We start from the raw sequence: 17,508 nt of genomic DNA, 5'->3' as shown, positions 1-17,508 counted from the left end.
AAGAGCTACTGTAGCACACACTGCTGAAAAAGTTAATGCTGGCTATTATATAAAGGTGCCAACACACAGTGCAGCTTGCTGCGTATGGGGATGCGTAGCCGCAGACCGGTCAGGGTGTCCATGCTGACCCCTGTCCACTGCTGAAAGCGCCTACAATGGGCATATGAGCATCAGAACTGGAACATAGAATGGAAGGTGTCCTGGTCTGATGAATCAGTGGAGGCAGTGTGGTGCTCTGGCCAGTGTTCTGCTGGGAAACCTTGGGTCCTGTCATTCATATGGATGTTACTTTGGCATGTACAACCTACCTAAACATTGTTGCAAACCAATTGCACCCCTTCATGGCAACGGTGTTCCCTAATGGAAGTAGCCTCTTTCAGCAGGATAATGCGCCCTGCCACACTGAAAAAGTTGTTCAGGAATGGTTTGAAGAACATGACAAAGAGTTCACGGTGTTGTCTTGGCCTAAAAATTCCCCAGATCTCAATCCGATCGGGCATCTGTGAGATTTGTTGTACAAACAAGTCTGGTCAATGGAGGCCCCATGGATGCCCCACTTGTGACTTACAGGACTTAAAGGATCTGCTGCTGACATCTTGGTGCCACATGCCACAGCACACCTGTGGCTTTAATGTTATGGCTGATTGGAATTTTATATATGTGTGTGTGTATGTGTGTGTGTGTGTATGTGTGTGTGTGTGTGTGTGTGTATGTATATATATATATATATATATATATATATATATATATATATATATATATATATATATATATATATATAAAAATATATATATAAAACGTATAAAATATAAAAATACCAATTGGGGTACTTAATAGGCGGTCTCCGGTCCAGATTGAGATCTAAGTCTTTATGCTAGTTATCTGACACCTGGCTAAGTGATTGTGTAAGTATATGTGTATAAAGGTTTGGTGTGAATGCCAAGCTAGCATGTTAAATGTCTGCAACAGGCAAAAAAGATAGCCAGGACTTTAGTACTTTTGCTCCCCTTCTGTTCTTAACTGTTGGCATGTGACAACAATGTCCAATCATCTGCATCACTATGACAACGCTGTATTTCCACAGTCTCCGGTCCTAATGTAACAACGTTTCAACATTTGACGTTTGTCAGTTTGCTAATTAGTTTTGGAGAGTGCTGTTTGCAAATTGGTAAATGTCAGAACAGCTACAAAAAATGGCTTGTTCCAAATTGTCAGATCCAAAGAAAAGAAAGGTTGACCGTGAAAACCACGTGTTTAAAGATGACTGGACAGGCAGGTATGCATTTATTCTCCCTACTGGAAGCACCAAACATATGTGATTAATTTGCAGCAAGGCAGTGGTGATTAAGAGTGGTAACGTTAAGCACCGCTATGAAACAAAGTACATGTATTTTGAGCAACATTACCTGCAGAACATGGAGGTGAGAACCAATAAACTTTACCTGATGAGAGTAACAAGTCGTGTTAAAGTTAAAAAAGCAGCACACCAAGAACGGGCAACAGAGGCCACATTAAGAATTGCCTGAGTCTTATGCAAACACAGACAGCCATTTTCTGATGCATAGATAATGAAAGAATGTATTAGTGAAGTGTTGGAGGTTATGTTTGAAGGATCACAAAAAGATGAAGTAATAGCAAAAGTAAATCAGATACCCTGTTTAGATTCCACAGTAGCAAGACGAATGGAAATCCTTGCAGGTGATTTGCTCAAGCAACTTAGTGATGCTGTCGAAAAGGCTGAATGTATCTCACTGGCTGTTTTGTGCAGATGTTTTAGCCCTGACAAACCTCCATGATCCTTTATGTAGCAATAATGAAAATGCTGAGTGGCATAGGAATTGACTTGAAACATGTGGTGTCTATTGATACTTATGGAGCTCCATCCGTGATAGGGAGAGAGAGGGGAATAGTGCAATGCTTGAAAGCTCATCATCTGTGTTAGTCAATGATCAAGCGTAGACTTCATCAGGGTAAATGCAGAGGGTTTACCACAAGATACAAACCATTGGTAAACCTCAAAGGCAGAAAGACCAGATTACAGTTTGCCAAAAAAACATCTACAAAGCCTGTACAGTTCTGGAACAACATCTTATGGACGGATGAGACAAAGATCAACTTGTACCAGAATGACGGCAAGAGAGGAGTATGGAGAAGGGAAGGAGCTGCTCATTTTCCATGGGCATGTATGGCTGGTTGTATTTCTCGATGATATTGATGACGTGACTGATGAAAGCAGCAAGATGAATTCTGAAGTATAACTGGCTATATTATCTGGTGAGATTCAGCCAAATACTTCACAGCTTATTGGACAGTGCTTCACAGTGCAGATGGATGATGATCTGGAGCATAATTCCAAAGCAACTCAAGACTTTTTTTAAGGCAAAGAAGTGTAATGTTCTGCAGTGACCAAGACAATCACCAGACCTGAATCCATTTGAGCATGCCCTGCCCATAATAAGGGCAAAACTGTAGGCAAAATATAAAGAGTATAAATATATATACATATAAAGAGTGCTGTAATTCCTAATCTGTTCACTCGATTTGAATGAGTCTCAGATGAGTTTTCAATTTGTGCTCATATTCATTATTAAATGAATTATTAACTCCAATATAGTACCTGGTAGACGGGTAAAATAACATTATCTTTATCAATGTCCAAATATTTATAGACCATACTATGTATATACACTATATGACCAAAAATATGTGGACTTCTGACCATCAAACCCTTATGTGGGCCTTCCCCAAACTCTTAGAAGAACAGTTGTCTAAAATGTCTTTCTGTGCTGTAGCATTATTTTCCGTTCACTGAAACTAAGGGGCCCAAACCCTGTTCCAGTATGACAATCCCCCTGTGCACAAAACAAGGTACGTGAAGACATGGTTTGCCAAGGTTGGTGTGGAAGAACTTGAGTGGCCTGAACAGAGCCCTGACCTAACTATTGCTCTTGTGCTTGATTGGGCAGATTCCCACAGCCACATTCTGAAATCCAGTGGAAAGCCTTTCCAGAAGTGTGGAGTTAATTATAACATCAGATGGGGTACTAAATCTCAAATGGGATGTTCGACAAGCACGTGTGGGTGTGATTGTCAGGTGTCTACATACTCTTGGCCATAAAGTGTATATAGTCTTTCTTTTAGTGTATCTTTTATAGTAGATTTTCATTTCAATGTCAGAATTAATTATTGGTCAGATATTTCAAAGAAAATCAAAAACAGTAAAATGATGCTTGCATAAGTACTCAAACTCCAGATGAAAGAGTCTTAACAAGGACAGAGTTGACTTGTAATTGGTCTTTACCTGTGAAATTAAAACAGCTCACATTTTCTCAACAAAAACCACCTCTGTCGTTGAAGAGAATGTCAGTCTGAAGGAAAGAAGTGAAAAAGATGATTTGGGACCATTTTAAGGAAGTTAAGGAGGTTGGACATCTCAATAAGCACTGTTTGATAAATAGTGGGGAAGTGGAAGCTGATTCACATCACCCAAGCACTACCTACACAAGACCCTCCCTCAAAACTCAGTGCCAAAATAATATGGAGATTAGGATAGGGATAGGGAAGCCACAGTGAGGCCAAAAGTCACTCTGAAGGAGTACAGTGGTTGAGAGTGGATTGACAGTTCACCAGACAACCATTTCAAGAGCTCTGCATAGTTGAAGACTGTATGACAGGGTGGCTAGAAGGAAACCTTTGCTCAAGCAGAGCCATATGGAAGTGCGAGTGACCTAGTGAAGGTGTTTTTTTGGTTTGATGAGACCAAGATCGAGATATTGTTTGAGACGAACCTAAAACAGCCCATACCTCAATTAACGCCATCCCTAGTGTGAAATATGGTCATGGTATCATCATGCTCTGGGGATGCTGTTCATCCTCAGAACCTAGGTTTCTTGTCAAAATTCAAGGGAGGATCAATGGAGCAAAATACAGGGTGATATTACAAGAGAACCTGCTTCATTCTGCTGAAAAAAAAAAAAAAAACAAACACAAAAACAAAAAGGTGAATGTTCTTCAGTGGCCAAGTCAAAGTACAGATATAAATATAATTGAGAATCTGTGGCATTGTTTGAACACTGCAGTCCACAAACAACATCCAACCAACCTGAAGAACCTGGAGCAAATCTGCCAGAAAGAATGAGCAAAAATCACTCCACAACAGTGTGCAAAGCATATAAGAACTTACCCCAAGAGATTTAACGCTATTATTGCAGCAATATGTGGTTCTACCAAGTACTTGTCTGAAGGGGTTGAATACTTAGGTAAGCTGGCTGATGCAGTCTGTGTAAGTGTCATTTGTAATCCAGATGATTCTGATGACTTTTAAGGGGGATGAATATTCTACAAGGCCTCGGAAAGTATTGGAACAGCAAGGCCAAGTCTTTTGTTTTTGCTATAAACTGAAGATCTTTGCGTTTGAGATCAAAAGATGAATATGAGACCAGAGATCAGAAGTTCAGCTTTTGTTTCCTGATATGTAGTCTAGATGTGTAATCATGGCATCTTTGGTGGCAGTCCACCCAGTTTTTAGCTGAGCAGACGTATGGGAACAGATAGTCTTATAAGTTAAACTAAATAACACTCTATTTGGATGCATATCCCTTGCTTGCAATAACTGCATCAACTGCACTAACTGACCCACTTACATCACCAAACTGTTGCATTCTTCTTTTGTGATCCTTGCAGGCTTCTTCCACAGCTTTCAGTTGTTGTTTGTTTTGGGGTGTTTCTCCATTCAGTCTCTTCTTCAGGAGGTGAAATACATACTCAATTGAGTCAAGGTCTGGTAATTGACACAGACTGTCTAAAACCACTTTTTTCCCCCTGATAAAGTCCTTTGTTGCATTGGCAGTGTGTGTTGGGTCATTGTCTTGCTGCGTGAAGAAGTAAAATTAGATTGGACGCATTTCTCTTTAAATTGCAAGACAGAATGATTCGGACTTATGAATTCATTCCGCTGCTACTATCATGAGTTACAACAATAAAGGTTAGTGAGCCCGTTCCAGAAGCAGCCATGCAAGCCCAAGCCATGACACCGTGCTCCACCGTGCTTGTTCCATGAGCTTGTATGTTTTGGATCATGAGCAGATCCTTTCTTTGTACCCACTTCGGTAGAGGTTATTCTTGGTTCCAAAACTACTGTGGCCCATCTCTGTATTTCTTTGCAATTTCCAATCTGGCCTTCCGGTACTGCTGATGAGTGGTTTATATCTTGTCGGTATGACCTCTATATTTCAGGTCTCGAAGTTTTCTTCAAACGGTGGATTTAGATACCTTCACTGCTGCCCTGTGGTGGTTATTTGTGATGTAACTGACTGTTGTTTTTGGATTTTTCTTCACAGCTCTCACTGTGTTTATCATCAACTGCTGCTGTTTTTCTTGGCCAACCTGTTCGATGTCTGGTTGTCAGTTACTGTTCACATATTGCAAAAACATCACTTGGTCTTTTTCCAGTCATCAGCTATGGAGTTTCGCTGAGCCTCTTCCCACTGTAGCCTCAGATTCCTGTTTTTGGCAGACGGGAGTGAAACCCAATGTGGAATTCTGCTGTTTTAGACCATCTGCCTTAAGCTTCAGCGTGTTGTGCTTTGAGTTGCTTTTCTGCTCACTGGGGTTGTAAAGTCTAGTTATTTGAGTTATCACTTTCTTTCCGTCAGCTTGAACCAGTCTGACTGTTCTCTGACCTTTCTTGTCAACAAGGCTTTTCTGTCCACAGAACTGCCGTGCGCTGGATATTTTTTGTTTCTTCGCACCATTCTGTGTAAACTCTAGAGACTGTTATGTGAAATCCTAGGAGGTCAGCAGTTTCTGAAATACTCGGTCCAGCCAGTCTGTTTACAGTCTGAGGAACTAAGACCCCCCCCCCCCCTCGATTCTGAAGTTTGATGCAGATATTAACTGAAGCTCTTGACCTCTATGGGCATGATTTTATGCATTGCATTGCTCCCTCTGGCAAATTGTGTGAAAAGATTAGATCTACCCAGATGTTCCTAGGGATGCAACCGAATACAAATACAGATATGAACAGGTGGAGTATTCTGGGTGTTTTTTTTTAAAAATACATTGTAAGGTTTTTACTTTATTTGGGAGCTATAACGCTTGCCAAAGCTCATAGGGAGGGTTGCTAGGTTTTCCCCAACATTCCCACCCCATCTACTACTCAAAAACCACCAGACAAAAATGTTTAAACTATTCCAAAATGTTTGGGCATAAGAAAAGGTAGATGCATTTTCTTCTTTTTCTCAGTCTGGTCATGGGAAATAAGTTGACAGTGGTTGGTATTTTTAATACCAGGTTCTGTGACGTGAAGATGCACTATTCATTTTTTCATCAGTTGTTTGTTTCAGTAACCTGTCCTAAACATTGCTTTACTGAGCACCAAAATAAAACCATATTTCTACCATATTCCTGAGGAAACACTAGAAATGCTCCTATTTCTAGAGGCACAGCTCTTTTTAGACCAAGAAGACCATGAGTCCAGTGAACCTTTCTGATCTTTGATATATGTAAAAAACCCAAAAGCTAAAGTAAATCTGATAAAATATTAGATGATTGGCACTAGATGATACAAGGCCAATACAGGCTTAATTAAGCATTTATTTTGTAATGACAACAAATGGAACCACTGCAATACATTGTATTGTAAGAAATGTAGGTCAGGATTTATGTAGATCAAGTTGTAAATTTCCCCTATTATTAAGGTTAGTTTAATTTTTTTTTTCAGTGTCATAAATTTATTTCCTGGCAGCATTATTGATATGGAAAGATATTTTTATGGCATATTGTGCCTTAAATGATTAGGCTAAATAAAAATTTGGTGTCATCACCACTCCTTCTGCTGTCTGACATCCATCTTAAATACATGATTGCTTTGGAGCACACATACCAATTTAATTTAATGTGTACCAATTGCACACACCACATTACATGCTTCTGAAACACTTTTAGACGCTAATGTTATGCACACAGGCATTGATTTTAACCTGCGTTTCAGACCGTGGTCAAGCCAGCTGTGATAGAAATAGGAGTGCACATATATTTGGCGGTTTACATTAGCTACTTTCGGATGGCTACGCTACGGATCTGCTGTGAATTCTGGATAGTGTGTAAATGTCAAGCACTAGTGTATTATGGGCAGTTTCCAAATTCATGGGGGCCAAATAAAAAAAAGGCTGTGTGCCTTGTGTTTGCCACATGTGTAGTCATGCTTCCTTCTGATTAACTTTTAACTTTTAGCACTATTAAGTAAGCATGCTTCAAGGCAGTTAGTTTCCCACGCACAAACTTGATGCTCTGTATGCTACTACCTCTCCTGCTGTCACCACCTAGTCTGTAAGAAGAGGATGTGCTAAATGAATATTAAACAAAAATATCATGATACACAGTATTTTGTATCACAATATTTGAGACAACAAAATTGTCATATCCCTATTAGATGGCTGTTGTTGTCAACTGTAAGTTGACAACTGTAATAATAAGCTTTCCAGAAAGATCCACAGGACATCACGCCTGTGCCATTGCCTGCCATTGTGAAACTCTCTTTAGTGAATTGGTTGCTTCCATTCTCCCTGATGCAAGTTCACATTTTAGCCAAGGTCATAATATTGCCCAAAAAAAAGTAATAATGTGGTTCTGGATTGGTATTGTGCGCCATATAATTCTGAGTGCAGTAAAGTGCAAAAAAAAAGTGCAGTAAATATCTGTTGTTCAACACTTAATTTCTTCGCATTTGTAGCACATCATCAGAGTATTAGCAGGACACTAAAGCTCAATGAAATTACTGTTGCCTATACTGTTTGCTCTAAGAGTGGCTAGTATGCTACAGAAGTACTGTATTTGATATACACCGATCAGCCATAACATTAAAACCACCTACCTAATATTGTGTAGGTCCCACTTGTGTCACTAAAACAGCTCTGACCCATCGAGGCATGGACTCCACAAGACCTCTGAAGGTGTGCTGTGATATCTGGCACCAAGACGTTGGCAGGAGATCCTTTAAGTCCTGTAAGTTGTGAGGTGGAGCCTCCATGGACCGGACTTGTTTGTCCAGCACATCCCACAGATGCTCGATCGGATTGAGATGTGGGGAATTTGGAGGCCAAGTCAACACCTTGAACTCTTTGTCATGTTCCTCAAACCATTCCTGAACAATTTTTGCAGTGTGGCAGGGCACATTATCCTGCTGAAAGAGGCCACTGCCATTAGGGAATACCGTTGCCATGAAGGGGTGTACTCGGTCTCCAACAATGTTTAGGTAGGTGGTACGTGTCAAAATAGCATCCACATGAATGCCAGGACCCGAGGTTTCCCAGTAGAACATTGCCCAGACCATCACACTGCCTCCGCCAGCTTGCGTTCTTCCCATAGTGCAACCTAGGCCATCTCTTCCCCAGGTAAGCGACGCACATGCACCCGGGCCGTCCACTTGATGTAAAAGAAAACGTGATTCATCAGACCAGGCCACCTTCTTCCATTGCTCCATGATCCAGTTCTGATGCTCACATGCCCATTGTAGCTGCTTTCGGTGGTGGACAGGGGTCAGCATGGGCACTCTGACCGGTCTGCAGCTACGCAGCCCCATACGCCGCAAGCATTAACTTTTTCAGCAGTGTGTGCTCTTCTGTGGGATTGGACCAGACGGGCTTGCCTTCGCTCCCCACGCACATCAGTGATCCTTGGGCGTCCATGACCCTGTCGCCGGTTCACCGGTTTTCCTTCCTTAGACCACTTTTGGTAGGTACTAACCACTGCATACCAGGAACACCCCACAAGGCCTGCCGTTTTGGAGATGCTCTGACCCAGTTGTCTAGTCATCACAATTTGGCTCTTGTCAAAGTCGCACAGATCCTTACACTTGCCCATTTTTCCTGCTTCCAACACATCAACTGACTTTTTACTTGCTGCCTAATATATCCCACTCCATGACAGGTGCCATTGTAACGAGATAATCACTGTTATTCACTTCATCTGCCAGTGGTTTTAATGTTATGGCTGATTGGTGTACTACTGTGTTGCAGTTTCTGTCAGTATGTTTTTTAAAAAAATTGCTTAAGTCATAGAAGTTACAGTGATAAAGTAAATGGACGTTAATGACCTGCTTACTGATTCTTACTCCATTACATTGTCAAGTCTAACGTTTGGAGGCAGTAGTTTGGGCAATCAGTCAGTAAGGTGTCTAGATACCTGAGCATTCCACAGAAATCCACTTGCACCCACATTGTCTTTTGGTTAATATATTTTTCATTTTCTCTCTTTTGCTTAGATGGGTTTGGGGGCCACTAACGGTCCCTTTGGGCAGCAGTATGCACTGGGTGCGGTGCAGCAGATCACCAGTGCTGGTGTTAATGTACAGCTCCAGAGTAAGGCAGCTCTCTCAAACAGCCTCCAACCCACAATGAAGGGGGCTTCCAGTGTACAGAACCTGGTTAGTAACTTTCTGCTGCCTACTGCTATGGATGTTCATGAAGTTCATTTTTACTTGGTTCACCTGGTTTATTTTACTGTTTTATGCTAACCTTACTACTATTACTGCTGGCTTATGTGTCGAATCTAACTCCGTTAGCATCAGCTCTGTCTAGGACTTGCTCCAGACAGATAGTTTTTAGCAGATCTGTGATAGAAATAAATGAGCAAATTGCAATAATAACATAAAGTGAAAGAAAGATTTAAAATGTAAGCTTTTTAATGTGACAATTTCTGGACATACGACTGACCAGAATAATTAAATCAAAGATCTGTTTCAAATCAGTAAATATAATTAATTAATACAATTTACAGTAAGGTCCCTAAGTATTTGGACAGTGATTTTTGCCTCTGTACACCACCACACTGGATTTGAAGATGTGATTCAACTGTAGACTTTCAGCTTTAATTCAAGGGGTTTAACAAAAATATTGCATTAATTGTTTAGGAATTAACTTTATTTTATTTATTTTTTTTAAATACATAACACCTCCATTTTAACAGGCTCAAAAGTAATTGGACACTTGACTGATAAGCAGTTTAATGGCCAGGTGTGGTGTGTTTCCACAAATTATTTCATGACAAATTAAGGAGATAAAAGGTCTGGAGTTGATTCCAAATGTTGAATTTGCATTTGGTAGCTGGTCATGGGAACTGTCACTATGCAGTTCAAAGAGGTGTCGATGCAAGTGAAGGAGGAAAAAATAGCTGTAATTCCTAAATGGCTAATGCAATATTTCTGTTAAACCCCTTGAATTAAAGCTGAAAGTTCACACTTCAATCACATTTTGATTGCTTTATTTCAAATCCATTCTAGTGGTGTAAAGAGGCAAAATTATGAATAATATTTGAATTGTCTGAACAGGATTATGTCAGGAGGGGATCTGTGAAAAATAATTTTTCCTGTTAAAGGGGTCCTTGGCTGGCACAAGTTTGAGAACCCCTAGTCTAGATAAAAGTCTAAAAACCAGCATGTGTTGCTATAAGAAATCATGCCTCTCATGAAAAGAATAGGAACCACTGCTGGATTTGCATTTAATTTAATTATGTAATTAATTTAATATGTAATAAATAAGATAAAGTTCTCATGGTCATTATTATTTGTACATCATTACATCAGCCTATATTCATAGCTTTCAGACAAGGTTTTTAGAAGTCCCACCAGCAATCATTCCATGTTTAATAATAAAGTTTGTTAATATTATGACTTGTTTTAGGGCAAACAGCATTTATAGATTATTAGAAATCATTATATTTACGTCATAAACTGTTTTACGAGTCCTACGCAACTCTACATTTGCAACCTGTTTATTTATGGAAAATCATTAGTGACATTTTATTTAAAAAGTTTACCCATTTCCCATTGTAAACTTAATCACTTAGATTATGAGCATCATCCACATCAGGCTCTCAAGTCTTATCACCTGAAAAATTATTTTCTCTATTGCTCATTGTTCTTGGTTACATCGTGGCTGAGAATTTCTGATTTCAATGAGTTTTTTGGTTAAATTTTTTTTAGGCCATTCTGAGATTTTACAGCTATATCCACTGTCATATGTAAAGAATGTATGTGCAGATGTACAGATGGTACAAATGTGATCTTTGCAGCAAGATTAGAAAGTAAATAAAACCCTTCCATGTCAGTTTGGTCAAATGTATCACATTATTATTATTATTAACCTTTATTTTACCAAGATGTCCCGTTGAGATAAAAAAAAAAACAGAGAGAATTTTTTTTTTTTTTTTTAAAAAGTTAAGAGAGACCTGGCCAAGGTAGCAGCCATACAAATTCACAACAAAATTAAAATGCAACATATGCAACATAATATACAAAGATCCACAATAAAACAACAAGAAACCCAGTTTGTTGTCTATCCATATATGCAAGTACTGCAAATATGAGGACACTCTTGAAAATACAAACATCAAGCAGCTGTGAACAAGCGTTTGAGAAGACCATGAGTGTTTTCTGAGCATTCAAAACCAATTTTAAACTCAACAGGATAGTTTGTACTGACTTAAATGCAATCTGAAGCTCTTGCATGGCTTGTACTATTGAGGGAGCATATGTATAAATAACAGTGTCATCTGCATACAGGTGTAATTTTTCTTGAATGTCGTTACCAAAGTCATTTATAAAAATAGGTCCCAAAATGAAACCTTGGGGGACACCTTTACTTATCTCAAGAAAATCAGATTTGTGGCCCTCTGCATAGACACAATGAGTTCGAGCTAGAAAATAATTTTTGAACCATTTAACAGCCTTAGGACCCAGACCAGCATTCTTATATTTGTTCAGCAGCAATTCGTGGTCCACTGAATCAAACGCCTTAGATAGATCCACAAATTAGGCAGCGCAATGCTGTTTTCTGTCCAAGGCAACAATGAGATCATTTGTCACAACCATAGAAGCAGTAATGGTACTGTGACCAGTTCTAAAATTAAATTCAGTTTAATTAAATTTTATTTGTATAGCACTTTTAACAATGGCCATTGTCACAAAGCAGCTTTACAGAAATATCTAAATTCAGAATATAAATTTTAAACTTTAAATTTATCTCTGATGAGCAAGCCATACGCAACGGTTTCAAGGAAAAACTCCCTGAGACGATATGAGGAGGAAACCTTGAGAGGAACCAGACTCAAAAGGGAACCCGTCTTCATCTGGGTGACAATAGGTAGTGCAGTTATAAATAATTTCCTTCTATAACTGTGTACTTCAAAAATTGCAATTGTTTAAGCGGCAAATTCATTATAGTTTTTACATGAAGTCTATTTTGTTGAAGTTATCATCGGTTCACTGTTACAGACTTGAGTGCAAAACTGTTTGTGGCAATTGCAGTCCTAAAGCTATCATAGGAATTGTAGTCCTAAGTCCAAAGCCATAGCTCAACAGAGAGAGGGGGGAGAGAGAGAAAGAGATCCAGACATCCCAGTTCACAACACTTTATGCCTGTGAACCCTCTAGATCTGCTTGACTAAACAAATGTTTTCAGCCTAGACGTGAACACTGAGACTGTGTCTGAGTCCCGTACACTAATTGGAAGGCTGTTCCATAACTGTGGAGCTTCATAAGAGAAAGCTCTGTCCCCTGCTGTAGCCTTCACTTTTGACTGAAGTAGTCATGGCAGATCATCATCATCATCATCATAATAATGATAATAATAATAATAATATGTTTAATTTATATAGCGCCTTTCCAATACGCTTTACAATAGTGATACAACAATACATAAACAACATATGGATCATAAAAGACTAAAGGTTCGCTCAGGTACTGCAGCACGAGCCCATTCAGTGCTTTATAGGTCAATAATAGTTTTTTATAATCAATGCGAAATGTGAATGGGAGCCAATGCAGTGTGGATAAGATGGGGTGATGTAGTCATATCTTCTGGTTGTAGTAAGGACTCTCTCTGTTGCATTCTGGACTAACTGGAGCTTGTTTATGCACCTACTGGGACATCTAGACAGTAAAGCATTGCAATAATCCAACCTAGCGGTAACAAATACATGAACTAGTTTTTCTGCATTGTGTAGTGACCTTGTATTTCTTATATCTATATTTCTGCGATGAAAGAAGGCTATCTTAGTAATATTATCTACATGAGCTTCAAATTCGAGATTCAAGATTCAAAGCGTTTATTGTCATGTGCACAGTGAGGAAACCAAGTTTCCCTGAACAATGAAATTCTTCCTTTGCTGTCCACATTGAATGCCAAGGTAACAGAACTATATAGAAATAAAAAAATAAAAACAGACACACGCATGCATACAAACAAACATAATAAAGTGTAGACTATGTTACAGAAGTAGAAATATAGATTATATATATAGAAATATAGACTATGTACATCTGTGTGTGTGAGGAAGACTGTTGTCAATAATCACACCTAGGTCTTTTACTGCTGCACATGCAGAAACAGAAAGGCCATCCAGAGTTGCTGTGTAATCAGAAAGCTTACTTCTAGCTGCATGTGGTCTTAGTACAAGTACTTTTGTCTTGACAGAATTAAGTAGAAAGAAGTTAATAAGCATCCAGTTTCTAATGTCCTTTAAACAACTTTATTAAGCTTATGTCTGTCATTTGCTGGAACATACAACTGTGTGACATAAGCGTAACAGTGGAAGCTAATACTATGTTTAAGAATAATTTTACCCAGAGGTATCATATATAAAGAGAAAAGCAGTGGGCCTAAAACAGAATCTTGCAGAATACCAAATTTTACCTTAATATGCCTAGAGAAGTCACCATATACATCTACAAACTGATACTGATCAGTCAAATAAGACCTGAGTCAGGAGAAGGCCATTCCATTAACATCAGCAACATTTTCTAGTCTATCAAGGAGAATAGTATGATCAATGGTATCAAAAGCTGCACCAACGTCAAGCAACACAAGCGAGGAGACACAACCCTGATCACTGCAAATAGACATGGCTTTTCCATTTGAAATTTGGCAGACATTGTGCGTTCATGTAAACGAAAATACAAACGGTAAAATGCAGCTTGCATTTGCATTTGAATTATGTCCAAATTTATGTGAAATAGGAATAGTAATCGCAAATAAGAATCTCAGTTGCAAATGCAGTTTGCAATTGCTTTTGAAATTTGTCCAGAAAATACTTCCATAAATAAGAGCATAACCATACATTGCAAATTTGGTTTGACAGAAAATGATTTATCACAACTGCCATCACCTGCCAACTGCGAGAAAGAGTCCTCTGAGACAGTAAAATAGTCATTTACCAGCATTAGATTCTGAAGATACAGGATATTGTTGACTTACTCTTGAGTGCAGTAAATATTCAGTTGATGAAGTGGACTAATTGACTAATATAACTCACTCATTTTCATTTGAGGAGATGGGATGTGTCTGAAGTATAACAAGGTGATTTCACTCTCCTTGTTGTACCCATTAAATTCATTCAATCCATGGTTGCACTGAATAAGCATCAAGAATATAAAAAATACATAATGTCAACTTAAATGCTGTTTTGTTACGGACAGACCAGGTAGCAATATAGGAGTCTTAAACTGAACAGTGGAGATGGTTAAATCTGCAGACTAGGAGAAACACAATCATTCCGGGTCACCCAGGGTGTACAGCTAATTCGCAGTCAGTTTGCTACATGGCCATACTCCAAAATTCACAGCAAAATGTAGTCCTTAATTCAGGGTTAAAATAGAGCAGATAAGCCACTAAGAGTGCAATCTGCACAAAAATAGCAGAATAGTGTAAATCTGGCAACCACTGTACCACTTAATGGATCCATGAAAGTCTACTCTAGCTCCCATAGGTGATTAAACTACCACTTACCTTAATAAAAAAAAAAAAAAAAATTGTATTGTCTATTACCTCCCCAACTGATGGTATTCCTAGTTTGTGACCTAGTGAGCCACAAAGCACTTTTGTAAGTCGCTCTGGATAAGGGCATCTGCCAAATGCTATAAATGTAATTTATGTACTCCAGCAGGTGCATCCCAGGTAGGCCTAGGCAAACAGGCCAGATTTACCAAGTTCTGTGGTAATACCATAACATCTGGTAAAAATATATCATCCAGAGATCCCAGACTGAAGGAAAAATGTCCTTAGGAGATACCACTTATAAAATATCACACATAAATACGTAAAAACTCAGACCTCAGATACTGACACACAAACGATGAACTGACTTGGCTGCCATCTTGGGATGCCATCTTGACATGAGACGATACACTAAAGCTACGATACAAGACATATCCTGATACAGGCTTCACGAGACTATTGACACAAAATATAAAAATTTTAATACATTTATTTTGTAATGACAACAAATCAAACCACTGCAATATCAATCCATTTTATTGTAAGAAAAGTACATCACGCTCTATAATATAAGGTGTAATTTTCCTCTGTTATTTAATGTTTTTCACTGTCATAAATGTATATCATGACATTGTTTTTAATATGGAAGGATTGTTTGATGGTAGATTTTGCCTTATAATAATAATTCAAATAAATAACTGAAATATAAAAATAATTGAAATAAAAAAATTTGTCATCACCGCTCCTACTGCAGTCTGACATCCACCTTAAATGCATGAGCGTGTCGCACCTACCATTTTAATTGTACAGATGAGAGAAACAATCGTGATTTATTGCGCAGATTTCCTCATCCCACCAATATTAATTTCTTGCTGCACTACTACCAGCACAACACACATGCTTGTAAATTGTTTTTAGATGCAAGTGTCATTACGTCAAACACACTTGTCTTTAATTACTTTAATTTTACATCAAAGACATTGATTTTAACAGGCATTTCAGACTGTGGCCAAGCCTGCCACTGTAGAAACCAGAGTACACAGTACTAGAGTAGGTAGTACTACGGGTAGTTCCTGCAGGTCAAAAGAAATGAGGTCACAGGCCAGATTTGTCCCAAGGGCTTTGTGTTTGACACAGGTGCAATAACGCTTCCTTCTGATTAGCTTAACTTTTAGGACTATAAAGTAAGAAAGCTTCAAGGCAGTTAGGTTCCCACGCGTGCTCTGTACGTTTACATTTATGGCTTTTGGCAGATGCCCTTATCCAGAGCCACTTGCAAAAGTGCTTTGAAGTCTATCAATAAACACATTCTGTTACTGGTTCGCTAGGTCACAAACTAAGAATACCATCACTTCAAAAACTCTGTTGAGGAGGTTAGGGTTGCTCTGTAACTCTGTATGCTAGTACCTCTGGTGCTTTTGCCTACTGTGTAAGAAGACATAGAGCTCATGATGAATATTAAACAGAAATATTATGATACACTTCAAAGAAGCAAAATTCAACTCACCAGTATTTTGTATCGTGATATTTGAGAGAACAAAATTCTGCCTCATGCCTAATATTAATAGCTTCTTAAACTTGATTTGTCAAAGTATGTTATAGGCAGAAACGTTTGATTGATTGAAAGATCAGAAAAACCTGATTTAAAAAAAAAATATATATATATATATATATATATATATATTATAATACATATATATGTATATGTATATATATACATTTTTTTTTGACTGTTTACGAGAATTCTGCCATAGCAACATGTAATGGGGTTTCCCAGGCAGCCATACAAATATCTATAATGAGCATCAGATTATTAGAAACATTACCACATGTATAAGATCACTAAGCTTGTTATTTGAATGACATTTTCACTCCTTTTCTAACTGCTCAGTGGCATATATAGCTTTCATAAGGTTTGGGTGTACTTGGAATGCCCTTTCAGCTGCCCAAGATTTTTTTTTAACTGATCAAAATATAGTTGGGTGCTTGTCAGTTTACTTGGGTGAAGTGTCCATCTATCACTAATATGATGGAAACACTGTTTAAAAACTATCTTAACTATGTAATATCCTAGGACAAGAAAATGAACATAAAGCTACAGGAATATATATGTGATGAGAAGGCATAATATAATGTGACTAAGTTGCTGTAGTGCATACACACATTTATACATATTTACATATCTGCACCCAGGGATGAGTGTCTATTGAAAACTAATCTAATGAAAACTATTTGGTTGAATTAAGTGAATCATGTGTAATGAGTTGAAATTCTGTGCTTGGAAAGATTACACACCCAGTTAAATCCAGGGGAGAAGCCTATAGCTCTAATTAAAACCATGCAAGTCCACAGCAGTAGTTTGAGTACACAAGAACCGAACTTGTATACTTTGCTTGGCTCTAGCCCTATATTTCCGTATCTTTCTCCCTTTTCCCCCCTCTAGCTCCATCAGCCGGTGCCCACTGTGAGTATGATGCCAGGCCAAGGGGCTCCCACAGCTCCCACAGCTGATCCAGAGAAGCGAAAGCTAATCCAACAGCAGCTGGTTCTGCTGCTCCATGCTCACAAGTGCCAGCGACGTGAACAGGCCAATGGTGAGGTGCGGTCCTGTACGCTGCCCCACTGCCGCACCATGAAGAACGTCCTAAATCACATGACCCACTGTCAGGCTGGCAAGTCCTGCCAAGGTGAGTAAGTGTGTGCTGATAAACTTGTTTGCAGTAATTTTCTTGATTTG

General features: G+C 38.7%; 1 protein-coding gene across 2 annotated transcripts in view; it reads left to right on the top strand.

The window, feature by feature from the left end:
- Positions 1–17,508, top strand: part of crebbpb (CREB binding protein b) — a 95,577-nt gene that overhangs the window by 15,412 nt on the left and 62,657 nt on the right. For both annotated transcript variants that reach the window (XM_026916073.3, XM_053239429.1), the window contains 2 exons: positions 9,263–9,424; positions 17,215–17,458. In XM_026916073.3, coding sequence (XP_026771874.1) covers positions 9,263–9,424; positions 17,215–17,458 — 406 coding nt within the window. The remainder of the gene's footprint in view (positions 1–9,262; positions 9,425–17,214; positions 17,459–17,508) is intronic.

This window comes from Pangasianodon hypophthalmus, chromosome 13, assembly GCF_027358585.1.
Source record: "Pangasianodon hypophthalmus isolate fPanHyp1 chromosome 13, fPanHyp1.pri, whole genome shotgun sequence".
NCBI classification, from domain to species: domain Eukaryota; kingdom Metazoa; phylum Chordata; class Actinopteri; order Siluriformes; family Pangasiidae; genus Pangasianodon; species Pangasianodon hypophthalmus.
This window is presented reverse-complemented; position numbering and strand designations above follow the sequence as displayed.